Consider the following 21,666-nt stretch of genomic DNA (forward strand, 5'->3'; position numbering starts at 1 on the left):
CTATAACGCCAGGCACCCAAATGCCATAACACACAACTCAAAAGGAGGCATGGTCATGGAGTCGGGGTCATTCCAGCCAGTTGTACATATTGTTACAGCATAATGAGTCACTGCACTTAACTTGGGCACCACAAGTTACACCATGTTTCAACAGGCATAAGTCTGGTGCCCAAAGGGGCCCTTTACAAAGCTGCGGTAAATGCAATGAAGCCCATTCAATTGCTAAGGGCTTCAGTGCATTTACACACCTGCTTTGTAAAAGGGGCCTAAAGTTAGGACAGGGGAATCGGCAATAAGCATGATTCTATAAACAGCATGCACCCTTTATAGAATCCCACTTAGTACTGATCTGTTCTGGTGCCTATTTTTGAATGCCATTTACAGAATCCAGCCTTAATTGTATATTATCTCCAAAAAAATGAGCACTGACACTCCTAGGAACTGTGTACATTTCCCATGCATTAAAAAAATAGATTTTATTTTTTAGCACAGAGGGCATGTTAGAGGGTGGAGAGTAGGTGTGCCCTGTGCTAATTGATTAGGGCAAAATATGCGGCAGTAAGGGCTGATGTGCTAATGACTGCGTGTTAACTTCAAAATTAGCGCTTGGCCATTAATAGGAAAAAGCAAATTGCAACCATATTAGAGCTGAAAAGTGACCTCAGCGTGCAGGAAACCTCCACACTAAAAATAGCGCATCCTACTTTTAGAACAGTTTTGTAAAAGGGCCCTTATGATTTTATTCAGGCAACTCTATCTTTGCCCAGGTAAAACCATTTGAAAAATGCCCCTCTAAATTGCATAGTTCTCTACACACAGTGAATGAAATCCCATTTTGCATAAAAACAGACAAAATGGTTTTAGGGGCTTATACGATATCTCTTGTGTACAGGTGTACCGTATTTTCGCGGATATAACGCGCACCATTGTAAAACGCGCACAGGGGTATAGCGCGCAGAAATCACGATGATATGTACAAAAACTTTTCTATACCACGCTCAGGCATATAACGCGCATGCTGCCCGACTCTCCTTTCGCCCGCCCTGACTTTCCGTGCGCTGTCCCGACTCTCCGTTCACCCCCCCTGACTTCCGTGCACTGTCCTCCCTTGAAGTCCTGTCCCCCCTTGAAGGTCTGTCCCCATCCTGAAAGCCTGATGCCCCCCCCGACGTCCGATACATCCCCCCCCCCGGCAGGACCACTCGCACCCTCACCCCGAAGGACCGCCGACTCCCCAACAATATCGGGCCAGGAGGGAGCCCAAACCCTCCTGGCCACGGCGACCCCCTAACCCCCCCCCGCACTACATTACGGGCAGGAGGGATCCCAGGCCCTCCTGCCCTCGACGCAAACCCCCTCCCCCCAACGACCGCCCCCCCCCCCAAGAACCTCCGCCCGTCCCCCAGCCGACCCGCGACCCCCCCTGGCCGACCCCCACGACACCACCACCCGCCTTCCCCGTACCTTTGTGTAGTTGGGCCAGAAGGGAGCCCAAACCCTCCTGGCCACGGCGACCCCCTAACCCCACCCCGCACTACATTACGGGCAGGAGGGATCCCAGGCCCTCCTGCCCTCGACGCAAACCCCCCTCCGCCCCAGCCGACCCGCGACCCCCCTGGCCGACCCCCACGACCCCCCCACCCGCCTTCCCCGTACCTTTGGAAGTTGGCCGGACAGACGGGAGCCAAACCCGCCTGTCCGGCAGGCAGCCAACGAAGGAATGAGGCCGGATTGGCCCATCCGTCCTAAAGCTCCGCCTACTGGTGGGGCCTAAGGCGCGTGGGCCAATCAGAATAGGCCCTGGAGCCTTAGGTCCCACCTGGGGGCGCGGCCTGAGACACATGGTCGGGTTTGGCCCATGTGCCTCAGGCCGCGCCCCCAGGTGGGACCTAAGGCTCCAGGGCCTATTCTGATTGGCCCACGCGCCTTAGGCCCCACCAGTAGGCGGAGCTTTAGGACGGATGGGCCAATCCGGCCTCATTCCTTCGTTGGCTGCCTGCCGGACAGGCGGGGTTGGCTCCCGTCTGTCCGGCCAACTTCCAAAGGTACGGGGAAGGCGGGTGGGGGGGTCGTGGGGGTCGGCCAGGGGGGTCGCGGGTCAGCTGGGGGGGAGGGGGGTTTGCGTCGAGGGCAGGAGGGCCTGGGATCCCTCCTGCCCGTAATGTAGTGCGGGGTGGGGTTAGGGGGTCGCCGTGGCCAGGAGGGTTTGGGCTCCCTTCTGGCCCACCTACACAAAGGTACGGGGAAGGCGGGTGGGGGTGTCGTGGGGGTCGGCCAGGGGGGTCGCGGGTCGGCTGGGGGACGGGCGGAGGTTCTTGGGGGGGGCGGTCATTGGGGGGAGGGGGTTTGCGTCGAGGGCAGGAGGGCCTGGGATCCCTCCTGCCCGTAATGTAGTGCGGGGTGGGGTTAGGGGGTCGCCGTGGCCAGGAGGGTTTGGGCTCCCTCCTGGCCCGATATTGTTGGGGAGTCGGCGGTCCTTCGGGGTGAGGGTGCGAGTGGTCCTGCCGGGGGGGGGGATGTATCGGACGTCGGGGAGTCGGCCGGGCAAGAGGGCTTGGGCTCCCTCTTGCTCCGATCGTGGATGCGAGTGCGGGTGGGAGCGCGTGCGAGCGGTCGTTCGGGGTGGGGGTGCGAGCGGTCCTGCTGGGGGGGTGAATTGGGCGTCGGGCGGGGTGGGAACTATGTTTAAAAACTTTTGTATACCGCGCTCAGGCATATAACGCGCGAGGGGTATGCGCGGTACGTAAAATCACGTATAACGCGCGCGTTATATCCGCGAAAATACGGTATATAACATACTTTAAAGCAGGGGTGTCCAACCTTTTGGCTTCCTTGGGCCGCATTAGCCAAAAAAAATGTTTCTGGGGCCGCACAAATGCGCAAACGCTGCAGCAAGACAGAGGAGGGAGCTGGCAAGAGGGTAAACACCCAGGGGCAACAGAAGAAAACACTGCATCGCCCTTGACTGGGACCGCACAAAATACTTCACGGGGCCGCAGGTTGGACACCCCTGCTTTAAAGCAAAAATTATTTCTAAAGATTAAGTAACCAAATGCAATGCTTCAAAAAGCCTGTACTTATTTTACTGAAATGATTACTTATCAACGGTATATTTGATAAAACTCTAACCAAACAGTGATTCACCTATCATGAGAATGGTAACAAACTATGCCTTGCTATCTATAGCGAAATAGTAAATACAAGGAACAGAAAAATAGTGAGTAAAATATTATCACAAAAACAGTCACTTGGAGCATTAGTTTGCAGTCAAAGTCGAAAAGTGATAAGTTTGTGTAATTTAAAATCCATGTGACTCTATTCTATAATAGGACAAAAGATGTCTGTACTCTACATGTGTCCAGGAGAATATCAATATTTGCAACATCTAACTGGATGTGACCTTGCTAACACACCCTGTATACCAGGTATTACATCAGAATTTCCAGTCTCCTGAACGCAACACGTATTTATTTTCCCCGTAGGAAATTGCCCTGCAGCTCAAACGTCACAATGCCCAGTGCTAAGATATATACAATGTAACCCAATGGGTCAATGTTGAGTTGGTTGCAATCGGACCCTGAATAGAGCGTGAGTTGTATGCATGTGTGTAGATTTTTAAAATTGGCTAATTTGCACACATACCATCAGATAATTTAGACCCGATATTCAGTGCCGAGTCATAACGCATTGAATATCCCAGTCAGTGGCGGTATCTAGAAATTTTTACAGGTATAGCGGATGAGGCAGCAGCTCTAACCATAGGAGTCAACTTTTCAAAATGATTGTGGGTATTAAACTCAATGGACATTACCCTTCCCTGGACATAGTCAAAGAATTTACTCAATGTTGTAGGTGCTCAAGAACCCACAGAGCTGGCTCCTATGGCTCTAACCACTAGGCCACTCTTAAGTTCTAAGACTAAGACTAACCCCATCTTCTATTAAACTACGCTAGCAGTTTTTAGTGCAGGGAGCCAGGCTGAATGGCCCGCGCTGCTCCTGACGTTCATAGGGAACTCTGTGAGCGTCGGAAGCAGCGCAGGCCATTCAGCGCAGTTTAATAGAAGAGGCCCTAAGTTTGTCTCTTTCATTCCCAGTCTGGGAATGATCAGATTCTCAGAGCTCCAGCCTTACCTCCTTCCCTGAGACAAGAATTGAAATACGATCACAGTTTCTCTTTGAAGATGTGGTTCAAGGTGAAGAGATGAGATGTATCATCTGCATTGTAAAATGAGACCTTTCCTGACTTATAGTCCAGGAAAATCCCCACTGCCTGGTTCTCACGCTCAGGGGGAACAAGGTGCTGGGGGAGTTCCAAGCTCAGTATTCATATCCATTCCACAGTGCCACTGTCCAGTATCCATCCTCAGGTGTTGCTGTGAACCTTCCCTTCCTGCTCACAGAATCTTTACAACCCCCCCATGAAGTGGTATGCACCTGCCAAGTTAGGTGCCTACCGGCTAATAATTTTTTTAAATTGGTTTTTAATGGCACTTTCAATTATCAGCACCAATTAACCAATTTTTAAAAATTAAGTTAGGCACCTATGTCGGTTGGCACCCCGATCTAGGTGAGTACCGGTAGGCGCCACTTATAGAATCAAGGCTTTACTGCCTACAAAATAGGTGGTAGTAGGGGCTCGTACTGTAAGGTTTTTTAATGGCCGCATGCTAATGGCAAAATTAGTGCATGGCCATTAATTTAGAAAATGGGAAAATCAGCCATTTTCCAGCCATGGCCAAAGTAGGTTAGTTTTCTTTTCTTTTTTTTATAACATGTTTAGGTCTTAGTGTATCTAACTAGCAGTAATTAGCGAAAAGCATATCACCTCATCAGCAAAACATCTCACTCATAAATGCTTGATAACTGTTGAAAGTGGTAACTTGAAGGTCTGGCACGGAGAGAGGGGAGGATGAGGGCTGCCAAGTTCAAGCCTACCTGCATATGAGCTGCACTAAAGCAATTCTTGTCCTGACTTTAGTAAAAGGGTCCCTTAGATTTACAACTGCTCTCAAGCAAGTGTGATTTCTGTTGTTTATGTTTATTCTGTTTATTTTATTAAGTCACATATGGCCCCTTTTATCAAGCTGTGCTAGAGGTTTTTAGTACATAGAATTCCAATGAGCATCGAAGCACTTACCTCGTCGGCCCATGCTAAAAACCTCTAGCACAGCTTGATAAAAAAGGGTGTGGGGGGGGGATAGAATGGCATTTTATAAAGGCTGTCAAATTGGAATTTAGACATCTCGAGTTGAGATGTCTGAAGTTCTGCTAGTATGTATGGATCCTTTTCTAAAACACTTAAAATGGATGCTCATGTGCTGGTGACAAGCAACATGAACATCCACTTTAGAAAAATAGACATGTAAAATATAAAAGTTTTTCTTTTAAATATAGAGATGCACTCTTTATACCGGTGATTGCAAACTCGCGGCCCGCCAGGCACTATTTTGAGGCCCTCGGTATAATCACAAAAGTAAAATAAAACAAGTTTCTTGATCATATGTTTCTTTAGCTATAAATTACAATATTACTATTAAGACTTAGCCAAAAGGAAAGATTTATAAAACTATAAAGAGTTTTACCTCATGCAAAATTGTCATTTCTTTAATAAGACATTAACTATTTTTTTCTGAGGTTCTCCAAGTACCTACACATCCAAAATGTGGCCCTGCAAAAAGGGTTGGAGTTTGAGACCATTGCTTTATGCCATGTAAAGTAAGAATGTACCCTGATGTATCCCGACCTACTCAGAAGAGGAGAAAACAGTTTCTTTTGTTAAGACCACAGGCAGCTTTTGTCCTGTGCTACCCTTGTAAGTGTGTTATGCTATATGAGGATAATAGATATGTTTTCTTCGAGCCGCAGCAGCTTTCTAAATTTTTAACTAAATTTTAAACTTTAGAGTTCCTCTGCTATGAGAAGTGCAATCAAGTAATACCGTTTTGAGAAGTTTGTTTTGGGACTGTCAACCTACGTCTTTATTTTCCCCTTTTTTAAATTTTGAATTGATGATTTTAGCCTAATATATCAGCTACGTCTTCAATTATTGAGGAGTAAAATATGCTTAGGATTAGACTTTATTTTCCTTTTATTAATGAGAAGCAAGGATAATTAATTCTTACTAAATAGTACTTTTCTGTTACCTCTGTATTATTTGTTTTTTGACTATTTTATTGCCAAACGTTTGAAAACGTATAAATAAAGAATTAAAATAATATATCAAAGTTTTCAAGTTTATTCACAATTTGATATACCGACCATCAACAAGTATCTGGTCAGTTTACAATGCTAAAATTTAAGTTAAAATAAAAAGGGGCAATATATGGACAGGACATAGACAAGAACATAGACAAAACTAATACAAAGGGTAAACACAGGAATTTAATGTCTCTGTGGCAGCCATTTTAGAAACACAGACATCTATTTCTCCCAAAGCTGTCGCACATTCCACTATCCCTTTTTTCGCACATAGGGGAATAAAGGTGGTGACCTCCCCTATGTGCAGAGCTACTTGATAGGAACACCTCTCTACAAACTGAATGTCCCAGATAGCAGGTCTAAGTCCTGATGTGTGCACTATTTTGGACACAGACGTAAATTCCTCTTCTGAAGTAGGAAGAAAATATCTATTTTTGGACCCGGCCTAGTCCTGTCCAAAACACACCCAGACCACAACCCCTTCTTCAGTTTTAGATGACCCTATACCAGCTTTGTAAAATTATTTTTTGTTCCTATAGTGCTGGGATATAGACATCCAAACGTGAATGGTGGTCAAAAAATAAGCATCATAGAAGCAAATGTACCTTTATATAATTACACCATGTGCCTAATGGCCCTTTTAAACAAGGCACCCCTTTACTCTTTAGTGTTAATCATTTGTTCATAGTAATTTAGAAATATGAATTACGTTACTCAGAAAAATTTGCCTTTTATCCAATTATACTTGATAGTTTAATATTTCTACCCTACTGTTTTAATTATCTCCTAATGCTACATACAGAGGCCTTCACTCATGCAGCTGGAAATCTGCCTCAAATGTTATAACCTTGTTAATATAACAAAAGAGTTTACTTAAAACTGAACTGAACTATGGATATAAGCCAAAATTACTTGAAAGAGGAAAGAGACTGTCAAAAATCCTATGGTAAATATAGAAACACAGTTCTTTCAGATCCTTCACCTTAACTCATATAGACAAGCAATTTACATGTAAGTGGATTCATATGGTATGTCGAGGGGCCTCCTTGTCTTCTGCTCATCTATTCTTTGCCTCTTTTTCTCTTGCAATAGCCAGCATGACAGAGATTCTAAAATCATCTTGACCACCATAAAGAAATTAATGACAAACTTACACAGTGATAAATTATTATTTTTTTTTTAATTGGCATGACGTGTCCGTTTAAACATATAGTGGTAAATTCTAGATATGGAGGTCCATTTTCAAAAAGGATATCTAAGTCCAATATGGACTTTTCCTGCTAAAAGTCCAAAGCCAGAAGCACAGAAACGTCTGTTTTCAAAAGCCGAACCACTAGACGTCTAAAAATATATATATTTTTAAAATCATCTACTTTGACATCTAGGCTGACAGGACATCCAACCCTTAGGATACCTAACTTTATACCCCATTTTTGACCAAAGAAACATCCAAGTTTAAAACGTCCAAATCCAGATCATTTGGATGTGGGAGGGGCCAGCATTGTGATGAACTGGCCCCACAGACATGCCAACAAAGCAGTGGGCACCACTATGAACTTCACATAAACGGTGCCAGAAGTACATCTCACCATATACCCCTTCTAATTTATGCTGAGCCCTCCAAAACCTACTAGACCTACCACCCCGATAGCCCTCATGGCTACTGGTTGCACCTATACGGCAGTATCATAGTAATATATTAAATGATGGCAGGAAGGAGTGGCCTAGAGATTAGAGCTACAGCTTCAGCACCCTGAGGTTGTTGGTTCAAATCCCACGCTGCTCCTTGTGACCCTGGGCAAGTCACTTATTCCTCCATTGCCTCAAGTATGTTAGATAGATTGTGAACCCACCAGGACAGATAGAGAAAATGTTTGAATACCTGATTGTAAAACACCTAGATAATCTTGATAGGCGGTATATATAAATACTTAAAATAAATAAAGACCTGAATGGTCCATCCAGTCTGCCCTGTAATTACATGCATTACAATTTCATGATTAAATTAAAATGTCTTTTTTCTTTGTTATTTTTGAGCCATAGACCTTAGAAGTCTACCCAGTACTGTCCTTAGGTTCCAACTACTGGAGTTGCCATTGAAGCTCACTCCAGCCTATCCAAACCATCTCCTTTGCTGGATTAGGACTGTGAAAGTTTGCTCATTTATATTCTAATTAATGATCCTCTATGTAGGTTTTAGTGGACTCACACTTTCCACCATAAATATAGTGGTTAGAGTAGCTTATGGGCCTGGGTCCTCCTCTCCATGGTTCACGAGCCTATCTACCACATTACTTAAGATACCTGTGTGATGCTCTACTAGGTTTTCCCATGCCAGATGCTGTTGTTCTAGAGACAGGTATATATTGTTTCATTCAGATTTGGAGGGAGTGGGAGGCGGTCAATGAGCAGTAGGGGAGTGTAGGTGGTCATACCTTAATGTATTCAGTGGTCTACTGGTCAGTTTGGGTAATTTGTGGCACTTAGACGCTTCTAAAACAAGTCTACTTCCAAACGTCTAAGTATCGCCGCAAGATGTACCCTAAACATAGAAAGATGACGGCAGAAAAGGGCTACAGCCCATCAAGTCTGCCCACTCTACTGACCCACCTCATTAAGTCTGAGTGCTAATGACCTAGTTCCTTAACTCGACCCTCGTAGGGATCCCACGTGAATGTCCCATTTATTCTTAAAGTCGAGCACACTGGTGGCCTTGATCACCTGCACCGGAAGTTTGTTCCAGTGATCCACCACCCTTTCTGTGAAGAAATACTTCCTGGTGTCACCACTAAATTTCCCACCTCTGAGTTTGAGCGGGTGCCCCCTTGCGACCGAGGGTCCCTTGGGAAAGAATATGTTATTTTCCACCTCAACATGACCTGTGACGTACTTAAATGTCTCAATCATGTCACCCCTTTCCCTGCGCTCCTCTAGAGTATAGAGCTGCAATTTGCCCAGTCTTTCTTCGTATGACCCATGAGTAGACCCTTGAGTCTGGAGACCATCCTAGTGGCCATCCGCTGGACCGACTCAGCTCGAAGCACATCTTTACGGTAATGTGGCCTCCAGAATTGCACACAGTATTCCAGATGAGGTCTCACCATGGTTCTGTAAAGTGGCATTATGACTTCAGGTTTGCGGCTGACGAAGCTTCTATTGATACATCCCATCATTTGCCTTGCCTTGGATGAGGCCTTCTCTACTTGTTTGGCAGCCTTCATGTCTGCACTGATGATTACTCCCAAGTCCCATTCTTCTGAAGTCCTAGCCAGTGTTTCTCCATTCAAGGTGTATGTTCTGCATGGATTTCTGCTGCCGAGATGCATGACTTTACACTTCTTAGCGTTGAAGCCCAGCTGCCATGTCGAGGACCAGTTTTCCAACGTGATCAGATCCTGCGTCATACTATCCTTGAGATTGCTTTCACTTACTGTATTACACAGTTTGGCATCGTCGGCTAACAGTGCTACTTTACCCTGAAGCCCTCGGGTCAAGTCCCTTATGAATATGTTGAAAAGGGATGGTCCCAGGTCTGAGCCCTGCGGCATTCCGCTAGTCACCTCCGATGTTTCAGAGGTTTATAAAGGATTCAGGACTGTCTTTTTGTGTGGGATAAAGAACTTGCAAAACTATCTTTCCTGGTCCTTCTTTCTGTTTCATCTTCTTGTTAAATCAAATGTTTTCAAAACCAATAAAAATGCTTGAAGACACAGGAAAAAAAAAATGGCCCTACATTAGGCTCACCCCCAAATTTTACATAATGTACCTAAAATTGTAGACATAAATCAGTGCGAGTAGCCAGTTTATGTGTACAGCGTAACTGATTAATAGGCTTAATTGGCACCGATAATTGGCAATTAAGAACTCATAATTGACATTAATTAGAGTTATTCGAAAATTGGGTGCACAACTTGGTAAGAACATAGCTCAAAGTATTATGTGCCTTGTCCTTGGACATGGTTAGGGGGCAGATCGTGGGCATGTTTTCAAGTTATGTGCATGTTTTGGACTTGTGTGCTGATATGCACATGACTTGAGCAGACTGGAAGGACCATTTGGCCTTTATCTGTCATCATGTTTCTATGTTTCTAAAACAGTAGGCTGTGGATAGAACTGTGATTCTCCTAGGAAGTAGTATGGCTTCCTTAAGGGAGAAGGGGGGGGGTGGGGAAGCTATCAGGAGGGAAAGTCTCCAGTGACAGCCTGTCCGGACAATCTCGTAACTCAGCAGGCCCTGCCTAAAACCTTTGACTCTAACTTGCAAACACCATAAAGACTGGAGGAAACCCAAGCACATGCTTTGTTCTTTGGAATGGAGCATGGGATAATAAAGTGAAAAACTATTTTATTTAAAAGGGGGGCAAACAGCAAAAGGTGGTATGCTTTTCTGAGAAAATCAATTGCATGAGTAGACTAGTTTGCTCGGTAAACAGCTGCAAGACAAATGACCAAGTTTTAACAGACTGAGCACTATAATGGCTGGTAGGTTATATTTATTTATTTAGAAAACTTTTATCATGCCTGAAATCAAGCAGTTTACAAGAAAACATACTCAGTATTCTTAAAAAATATGTATTCACAAAGCATGTCACTGGATACACACACACACACATATATATATATATATTTATTATTATTATTTATTTTTTTGCTTTTTTTCATTTTAACCGGATTAAGAGATCTTTAGTATATTGATACTTTAAATAAACTTGCACATGAATGTATTAATACACGGGAAGATGGGTTTGATAGTTTTTTTGCCAAGAGGATACACAAAAAGCAATTTTAACAGCATGCTTGTTTCACAGCTGCTAAGGCTCTAGTTCTATAAATGGCACCTAAAATGTAGGCACCGAGAAGTGTGGCACTTAAGAGCGATTCTATTAAAGTTAGGCACACTTTAGAGAATCGTACATATAGGGCCTGGTTCTATATAGGATACCCAGTCTCAGCAGCCGCCTAAGTGATTTTTGAGAATCACATATGGGCATCCTATATAGAATCGCATCTGTCCTGACAGACACTTAACCCCTTATAACCATCACAATTCTCGAACCGGTGTCGGGAGGGTTCGCCGTTGCGGCAGGAGGACTTGGGCACTCCTCCTGCTGCAAAAATTTGGGGCAGGAGGCTTCGGGGGTTCTGGCAGGAGGGAGTTGGCATCCCTCTTGCCGCCTGACTTCATGGGGGGGGACAAGTTCCCTGCTGCGGCCGCTAAACTGATTGAGGCAGGGAGATTCTCTTCCTGTGATCGGCTCAGCAGCCATGTCTATTTAAAATGTAGACCAGCATTTTGCTGGCCTACATTTCAGGCACCTATCACAGCCCTAGGGAGACGCCTAGGGCTGCCTAAGCTCGCCTAAGGCCACTTCTGGGAAACCCATGGCCACGCCTAACTGTGAGCAAACTTAAGCGTCTCTACACATCTCCCTCAACAGTGACAGATTCCTACAGTGTAGGTGGCCTGGCTCTAGGTTTCTTTTTAAATGTGAATCCCGATTGGCTGGTTAGACAGTGGTAGGATGCCTACTGCCACCTACAATCGGGGCACCATTTATAGAATTTAGCCCATCGCGCCTAAAATGGACTTAGGTATTGATAGGCATCCCAACCTTAGGCACACCCTATTTATATCAGGGTTTTCTTGGCCTAAATGAGTGCACCTACATGAAAAACACCCCCACAATCTGCCCCCTAACCACACCTACTTTCTGGTAGGAACCATGGACTAGGCGCCTACTCAAAGTGATAGGCGCCTACCAAGTTAAGCATTTAATATTCAATTAAGCACAATTAACATCAATTACAATGTACAAATTGTTAATTATCTGTGCCAATAAGTATTTTAATTAAGTTAGGCACCTAGATTGGCTAGGTGCATCGATCTAAGCACCTAGCGTCATTTATAGAATCAGGGCCTAAGTGGAGACATGCATAGTTGGTGGTAACTTAGCCCTATCTATTTTGTCTTTGCTTCTTCTGTTATGAGGCCATAAGTAAAGTTCACATTGGGAGGAAAGGAAGCATCCTGCATGGAAGATGGGTAAGTAAACACATTACATAACCTCTAGCGAACAGGGCTGGTGTTAGACATGCCAGGTCTCATGGAGAAACTGGGAAATAAAGTCCCACAGTCCACCTGTAGGCTCAGGTAAGCTTGTGAATCTTAATCCTGTTAGCCCTCATCCTTCCCTCTCGCCAGACCATCAGGTAACCACGTTACACAATTATCAAGCATTTTAAAGAGATGTTTTGCTGATGAGGTGATATAATTTTCACTAATTACTGCTGGTTAAACACACTAAGGCTTAGACATTTTTAAATAAAAAAACAGAACTGCTCTACTCTCAATGATCAATAAAATGAGAAACCTGAATTAAAATAATTTTCAAAGAGACCTGATGACCACTTTGAAATATCAAGAATAAAAATGCTGTGGAGAGAATGATGTTCAAGATGCAGGCCTTATTAGAAATAATCCGCATGAAGAAATATCTAGGACCCAAAATATTGGGGACTATGGACCCAACACGGTCTGTGTTTCGACAAAACTGTCTTCCAGACTCAGGGTTCCCCTGAAGGTCCTGCTACAAAAACTCATGGATCAAAAGCTAAAAACAATCCTAGGCGAAACTCTACGCGAATGAGGCTTGGATGCATTTCATAGAAATGAGGAGACGGTGACTTAATGACTTAATGGGGCGTGGGTTTGCCTGGTCTTAATGGAGGATGGGGCTTTTGAGGGGGGGAATTAGTGACGTCAGGGCCAGTTGAGCTCTAACTGTGGGGGAGGGGGCAGGGAGGGACTAGGGATGAAATAAATCCTCTGCTACAGTCAGCACTTTCAGTCTGGACCAGTTAGCGTAAGGCATTTTGGTAAGCACCCCGCGCGTATATTTTAAGCACTAACATGCAGACTTCTTGTGTATGCCTGTTAAAGAGGTTTCATTTTAATAGAAACACAATAATAATTTAAGTCCATTTAAGTAGGAATGTGGTGGACAGTTCAATAATTGAACACTTATGGGAAGCTTATTCTTTAAAGAAAAGTAGGTGCCTATTTTCCTTAGGATAAGCGGATTAGAACTGGTACAAATAGTTATATCTAAATTGGGGAGATCTGAGGGTTTGCACCCCACCCTCTTTCTTCCCAGACTCTGTAGTTTATAATATATGTGCATATTTACAGAAAAGCACATAGCCAGAATATTGCTATTTATACTTGTAAATAAATGACTAAGAGCTCCTTTTACCAAGGTGCGCTCAAATCACGTGCTAAACGAAAAATTCTAACGCAAGCTCTATGGAGGCGTTAGCATTTAGTAAAAGGAGTCCTAAGAGCACCACATGTCTCCTAAATCTATTCTACTTCTAACAGAATTACCTCCTTAATGTGCATGGCAAACCTTTTTTAGTGCAACTTTTGGTATGCAGGCTCCAAAGTCTCTCGAGAGATATACCTCCCGGTTTTAATGGTGTCATTAAATCCAGTAACAAATGGTGCAAGAGCACATTCCCTATCTAACCTGCTCTTCAAAAGTACTTACCTAATGAGTGAGCTCTCACTGAAAGCTCCACATCAAAATGCCAGTTAGATAATGCCTTAGATTAAGCTACTACGCCGTCTCGCTCTCTACTTAAAATAGCCCTCTGTATACAAAGCCCTTTAAGAGCAACTGAAGAAGCTGGCTGAAAATTGACAATTGATTATACTCACTAAATTAAGATGGATCTTGCAATGTCAGCCAGATGAGTCTAGCGTCCTGAGCTATGTTTGGAAATTTCACAAAACGTAAGCATAGGAAATCATCTTGAAAGCCCTTAAATACAGTTCCTGTCTGTCTGACGATGGGATAGCACAGCAGTCTCTAAAACCAAACTACATTCACTTGGAATTAAATAACACAAGGGTTGTTTACATGTTTTGGATGACTGCATGTTTAAAATGCATTCAAAACGGTGTCAGGTCAAAAGCGCGCCGGGACAAAGGCGCGTGCAGACAATTGAGCGCAGCGCGGAGGCGCACGCCGCAGAAAATTACTGTTTTTACGGCTCCGATGGGGGGGGATGTGGGGGGGAACCCCCCCCACTTTACTTAATAGAGATCGCCCCACGTTGTGGGGGGTTGTAACCCCCCCACATTTTACTGAAAATTTCACTTTTTCCCTGTTTTTAGGGAAAAAGTTAAGTTTACAGTAAAATGTGGAGGGTTACAACCCCCCACAACGCCGGCACGATCTCTATTAACTCCTGAACTACACTAGTATTCTCCCTCTGTTCTTTACAAACTCCAGTTTCACAGACTGTGCTTAGAGCCAGAGCATTATTGAGTGCTGCTCCTTTCTACTTCAATTTACTTATTGTTCTAATTATTCAGCAAATGCATATGCATCCGATTGGAATACAGAATTAAAACTTGAACACTGAGTATTCACATAAACATTGTCTTGTTATACATTCAGACTCCTGAGGCAGGCCCGTCTGGGGCCGAAACACCATCGTGTCAAGTCTTTTGTCAATAAACGAGATTGAACACCAATCAATCACCTTCGTTGTTTTTCTTCTGCTTTCACGCCCAGTGAAGGTAGTTTCTCCTGCGTTTTCTGGGTGCAGAAACCCAACATTCTATAACACTAAATGCAACATTTTGGAATGCTCATGACATGCCCATGCCCCTCTGATGGCCACACCCCCTTTCAGGTTGCATGCTATGAGATTTATGTGCCCAGCACAGCCAGATGTACGTGCAAATCCTAAATGCTGCCAATTAACATCAATAATTGGTCGTTATCATCCAATTTTTGATGATTAACAGCTTGCTAGCCAATTAAGTTGCAAGCACATCTCAGAAGCATGCCCAAATTTGGGTGCTCAGTTCTTGGCATTGTATATAGAATCTGAAAATATATAAACTGTATACACAATCCAAAAGTGAAAAAAAAGGATGGATAGCACATAGGATTTCTTCCCTCTACACTCCCATCAAGATCACCATGACCTTTCCTCTACACATTCCCCTTCCCCCCACTCTTGGTTCTAACTCCAACCCCACCCCAATCAAAATCCAAATTTCCCAATTCCCCAAAGAAAGTCCCAGCCACTCTGAAAGAAACCCCTATTTGTCTAAATTAAGCCCCCCTCCCCCACCTATCAAATGCAGCTTGATCTACTCAATCCCTATGCTCCATCTTTCTAAAAAGAGTATTTATCGTTCTGAAACCTCTTAATCTTCACCAGCTGAAGGGATGTGATAACGCTGGGCTCATCTGACTTATGCCACCAATTGGAGCAAGGCAAGGTCACATGGCCCTTCTGCAAGTGAACATCATGACAACCCAGAATGGCCAATAAGCCCTTTTGCTTCAACTGATTAGTATGGGAGATGTCAAGACATAGCATGCGCACTAAAAAAAGTTGTCTAATGTAGATATTTAGCATGCCAACATTAAAAAGCAAGTGGAAGAGATCATATCATGCTATTTATTGTGCCCCCTTTTAAAGCCTCATTGTACCTGTCATTCCCTCATTTACATACACATATAATCTAATTTTTCTCCACCAAATGCCCTCTCATCCTCCATTTTACAGGCGCATTAATGGCTGCTATGGCAGGCGCTGATTAAATAGCCTTTGTTTACAGATTAATCTTTAGTGCAAAAGGTCCTTTAATGCATTATGTAAACAAAGAATGCAAAATAGACTATTCCACTTACTTCATTTCTAGGATTTCTTCGAGCTGTTTTCTCCGCTCCATTCGTAGAGTGGTGAGGTGCGCCTCTTTCTCAGCCAGAGACTGCTGTGTTGAGGCGAGGCGGGCTTTGGTAGAATCCAGCTCTTGCCTTGTCTTCTCCAGAGTATTCATCAGTTCTTCCACCTGAAAAGCACAAATTTTTTATTGTTCCTATTTCCTATACTGAATGCAGCTCTATATTTCTGCATAACAACCACTAATGACCAGGCAAACAGAGAAAAAGATTGGTGCAGAACAGGGGGGCCTCAGCCCAGTCCTCTGGACACACCCAGCCAGAAAGGCTTTTGAGATACCTACAATGAATATGCATGAGACCAAATTGCATACAATGGAAGTAGTGCCTGCAAATTAATCTAATGCGTTTGCATTGTGGATATCTTGAAAACCAAACTGGCTTAGTATGTTTAGAAGACTCGGTTGAGAATCCCTGGTGTAGAAGATTTAACACAAGATATCCCTTACTTTCAACTATTGACAAAACTAGAGATTAAGGGGAAAATTATAGAAATGGCGCCTAGATTAACAAACGCCATTTAAAATGGCAAAAACCCGCACCATTACATCGCCTACTGGCACCTAAAAATATACATGACAGAATCATGCCCATGCCACTATGGGTGTGGCTAATGCCAGAAGAGGCATAAGGCGGCCAAAAAGTGCCTCCTTAGGTGTGATTCACAACAAAGATAGGTGCTGGAAATGTAGGTCCAGAAAACCCTGGCCTACATTTCTGGCGCTTATCTTTCATGGAGGCACGATTCTCTATAAGGTGCCGTCACATGATTGACACATAATTTGCATCTCCTTTTTAGGAAGCCGTTGATATTGGTGCCCTACAGTGGCGTAGTAAGTGGGTGCAGTGGGGGGGGGGGGAGGCGGTCCGCCCAGGGCATGGTCTTCCTTACTGTTTTGTTTATTGTAAACTTCTATACCGCTACTAATGACTGGGGAGTCAATTCAGAGCCGTTTACATGAGCTTCTGTAAAAGTGTTACAATACAGAGTACGCATTTTCAATACAGGCATTTATACCATAGTCAATCATCATACATATATACACATATAATACTAGTATCGTGTACTATGTTCATACTAAATCCTACTTATTTGCACACATAATACCTGTATCTTGTTCTATGTTGTGTTCCTAATGGGGACTAGCCAGCTATCTCCTCTATGTTGCTTTATTAGTTAAAGAAGTCTGTGAAGAGGATGGTCTTTATCCTTTTCTTTAACTTTACAGTGTCCTTTTCTAGTTTCAGTTCCTTTGGAAGGGCGATCATTGAGAACATTCTTATCCGAACGCTTTTGTATCTGATATCTCTGAAGGAGGGTATTTCCAACAGGTATTCTTGGCTCGAGCACAGGGCGCATGCTGGTGTAGGGTAATGTAGTCTGGCCACTAGATATTGAAGTTCTGAGAGATGAATGATTTTGTGCGTTAGCAACAAGCTTTTGAATTTCACCCTGCATTCAATAGGGAGCCAGTGTAACTCTTTCAGTAGTGGGGTGGCACTCGTCTGCATCGATTTTCCCAGCAGGAATCTTGCCACTGCGTTTTGTACCATTTGAACCTGCCTGATCATGTACTTTGGAACGCACAGTAGGATTGCGAGTACTAGGGTTATTATTTTGTTGGGTATCACTTGATGGGTGATGTAGAGTTTAAGTCCTCTAACCCAGTAGGGTTTGCCATAAGCATTTTTCACGATGCGTTTGATCTATAATGTCATGTCTAGGTTCGGGTTCAGCCATATTCCTAGGTTCCTCACCCTTTCTGTGGATGATTTTATGCTATTGGCATTCAGAGTTAGTTGGTATCTCGGGCTATTTCTTCTCCATTTGTGAATTAGAAGTAGTCCCGTTTTATCCTTGTTAGCTACTAGTCTATTAGAGGTAAACTGGACAACGAAGTTGGGAGGTTACATCCTTTCCTTTGTAGATTCTTCCCTAAGGATTTCACTAAATGCAGGCTCATTCACAATCTATCATTCCTTGAACACTCTGAGCAGCATATAGCATCATACTCTTCAGTGACAGCTGACTGGTTTTGCTCACCCCTGCTAGACTAGCTCGCAAATAGTTTAGTCAAAATTTCAAGTTAAAGCTAAGATTATTATAGTTATTAAGCGAAGGGAAGGGATATAAATCTAATTTTCCAATTACTGTTATCTTCCCTTTTCATCTCTTTCTTTGCTCCCTCCCAAGTCTGCTCAACAAGGCTGAATTATTGCAGTACCACCTGGAACTGGCTGTAGATGCAAGAGCCAGAAATTCCTCAATGGCTGCTGACGGAATATGATCATTTATAAGTAAAGCGTTCTTTTTTTAATTTGGTCTACTAAAGAAACGTATTATTGGCATGTTACTTATTGCCCATCAATCTATTGCAAAGTAGATTTCTGCATCATGATGGGCAGTTCCATAATTCAGAACCCAAATTTACACGACATTTGCACATGTAAATATACAGATGGCCAGCACTTTCTTGGGTAAGTGGCAGCAAAGCAACTGAGTGCTATTCTGTAAGGACATGGTAAGTCACATACAATGTTCCCTAAAAGGACTGGACGGGTTTGTGCAAATTGTTTTTCGTGTGAGCAACAAGTTCCAAAAACCAACAATTTTCCAGATTTGCAAGTATTTTTGTGAACGACCATGTACAATCTGTGAGCAACAATTCAAGAATATATGAATGATTGCTCCTGTGCTCCGCTTAGAGCAGGGGTGTCAAAGTCCCTCCTCGAGGGCCACAATCCAGTCGGGTTTTCAGGATTTCCCCAATGAATATGCATGAGATCTATTAGCATACAATGAAAGCAGTGCATGCAAATAGATCTTGTGCATATTCATTGGGGAAATCCTGAAAACCCGACTGGATTAAGGCCCTCAAGGATGGACTCTGACACCCCTGGCTTAAAGGGAACATAGGTGACATTCTGCCAAATTCAGGCTTGCATTTGAGATTTATGTATAAACTAATAAGTTAACGACCCATTAACAGTCAATTATTGATGGTGATTGGACTTACCCACAGATCTGCCTATGCGCTGTTTTACAACGCTGGGTGTCCAAAGTGCTCTGTGTGCAACCTACAAGTGAGTATGGCCATGGGAGGAACATTCCAATTTTCTGTGCAGTGCTACCAATTATTGGGGTTTGGGGCCTAGCTGAGTGCCAGGATTTACACCATGTTTCAGCAGGTGTAAGTCTTCACATTCAAAATTGGGCACAGCACTATTCTATAAAAAGCATTAATTTTAGAGCACTCTTTATAGAATAGCACTTATTTTCTAAGCACCTAATTTTGAGCACCATTTACTCAATCTGGCCCATAAGCCTTAATTCTATAAACAGCACTGAGGAATGCGGCACTAAGTATAAGTCAATCATGAGTTAGGTGCCATTTATAAACTCGTGCCTAGCAGCACCTAAACTGGACTTAAGACACTTGTAGGCATCAAAACCTTAGGTGCCCCATATTTATAGGGATAGGGATTGGGACTTGTATACCATCTCAAAGCAGTTTACATACAGGTACTTCAAGCATTTTTTATCCCGGTAGACTCACAATCTATCAAACGTACAGTACCTGAGGCTGTGGAGGATTAAGTGACTTGCCCAGGGTCACAAGGAGCAGTGTTGGGTTTCAACCTACAACTCAGGGTGCTGAGGCTAAACTCTAACCACTGCACCACACACTCCTCTGATACAATATCAGAAGTGAGCCAAGTATAGAACAATGAAGCCATTGTGACATCACTGATGAGGATGGCTTTTATTGGTGGAATGAGGCATTATGACATCAGGAACAGGAACTGTGACTTGTATATCTTCTTTTTTGTAGTTATACAACCTCACTCAAAGCGGTTTATATACAGGTACTTCAAGCATTTTCCCTATCTGTCCCAGTGGGCTCACAGTCTGCCTAATGTACCTGGGGCAGTAGAGGATTAAGTGACTTGCCCAGGGTCATATGGAACAACACGGGGTTTGAACCCACTACCTCAGAGTGTAGCTCTAACCAGTGCGACACACTCCTCCAGGGTTTTCTTGGCCTAAATACTGGTGCCTAAGTCCAATCTAGGCACCTACATGCAATATATGTCTATGATCCACTCTTAACCACACCCGCTTTCTGGTAGGCATCTTGGACTGAAAGCGATAGGTGCCTAGAAAGCAATTAATTTTAATTTAAGCAATTGTTAAGAGCTTATTAGTGCCAATTAAGCCTTTTAAATAATAACATATTCATCTTATACTTAGTAACTTCTTGTGGAATTTTTATTGTATTTTAGTAAACTATATTTTATTCATTTATTGTATAATCTTAGCATTGTTTTTTTATATTAAAACATATATTGCATTTTTATTCATTGATTGTATAATTTTAGTACTGTATGTGAACCGCCTAGAACTATGTGGTAGGTCGGTATATAAAAATAAAATTATTATTATTATGTTGGGGACCTATATCAGGCATGCTGATCTACACACCTAACTCTAGGTGCCTTTTATAGAATCTGGGCCTTAATGTATAAGAACACAGGAGACATTGGTCTGTCTTTCACTTATCTAACTTACAGAATGCTGTATGTTATACATCCTCTTGCTGTATTTGTGCAACCACAGTTATACCAATATAAGGTGTATCAAAATGAAGTTATTCTAGTACTCTATAATAGAATCTGGGCACCCAAATGCCATAATCAAGACTGAGGCACCTGAAAGGAGATGTCAACCTCTAGAATTGTCTCCTGTATGTTGTCAATATTAAGAGCTGAGATTTGTTTTTCGGGGGGAGGGAGGGACAACTATATCCTGATCCTATGGACTTTCAGTTTGATAGATATTGGCTTAATAACCCAGGTTTTTCCTTTCAAAATGTTGACCAATTATCAACTAATAATCTAGGCCCAGAGGCTCCGAAAATAAGCTTCCTCTGAATTCTGGTTAATGTAAACAGTAGGTATGGTACTAAATATGGCCATAGAACAATAAAGCATATTTACTTAGTCCCTCCTTCAAGTGATATGGATACTACTTCCACAGTATCCCATGATAGGCCAGGAGGCAGGAGCAGATGTACAAACTTTTTATTTATTTTTTTATTTTTTATTTAAGCATTTATATACCACTGATAGTCTAAGTGGTTTACATTCAGGTACTCAAGGATTTTCACCCTATCTGTCCTGGCAGGCTCACACTCTATCTAATGTACCTAGGGCAATGGGGGGGATTAAGTGACTCATGACAGCGAGAAATTTGGCCACCAGACTGGCCCAAGAGCTGGGGTTCAATTTTATAAAAGATTGTCCTTTCTCTTTATGGGTTAATCCTTCAAAACTTACCACCATTAAAAATCAATGTGTTTTTACATTAATCAAAGTCGCAACAATTTCCTTTTTTGACTTGATTGTTATTCAAGGTGTAAATATAAAAGCAAGTTTCATTTTTACAGGGATTGCTTAAAAAGCAAGAGAGTTATTCTTTTTAGTCTGTCTTTCTTAGTTATATGATCATCACCTTTCACTGAACGGATTACTAGGTCTCATTCAAATAAAAAGAAGACGGGAATGTGCAACAGCTTACATCTGACAAACCAGATTCTGCTAAATTAGGCAAGGTTAGAGTTCAAATGAATGACAGTCTGTTAAAAATGCCCCTGAGCATTCTTGATTCCAGATTGGATTCGGCTCAGCACAACTCTTGCTTA

General features: G+C 43.0%; 1 protein-coding gene across 8 annotated transcripts in view; it reads right to left on the bottom strand.

Moving 5' to 3' along the window:
• Nucleotides 1-21,666, bottom strand: part of ERC2 (ELKS/RAB6-interacting/CAST family member 2) — a 779,911-nt gene that overhangs the window by 359,299 nt on the left and 398,946 nt on the right. For all 8 annotated transcript variants that reach the window (XR_004537423.1, XR_004537420.1, XR_004537424.1 and 5 more), the window contains one exon: nt 15,914-16,074. Coding sequence is in view for 1 of the 8 variants with exons in the window: in XM_033926752.1 (XP_033782643.1) it covers nt 15,914-16,074 (161 nt within the window). In the remaining 7 variants the exon portion in view is untranslated. The remainder of the gene's footprint in view (nt 1-15,913; nt 16,075-21,666) is intronic.

The sequence above is a fragment of the Geotrypetes seraphini genome, chromosome 17, assembly GCF_902459505.1.
Source record: "Geotrypetes seraphini chromosome 17, aGeoSer1.1, whole genome shotgun sequence".
Taxonomy (NCBI): Eukaryota; Metazoa; Chordata; class Amphibia; order Gymnophiona; family Dermophiidae; genus Geotrypetes; species Geotrypetes seraphini.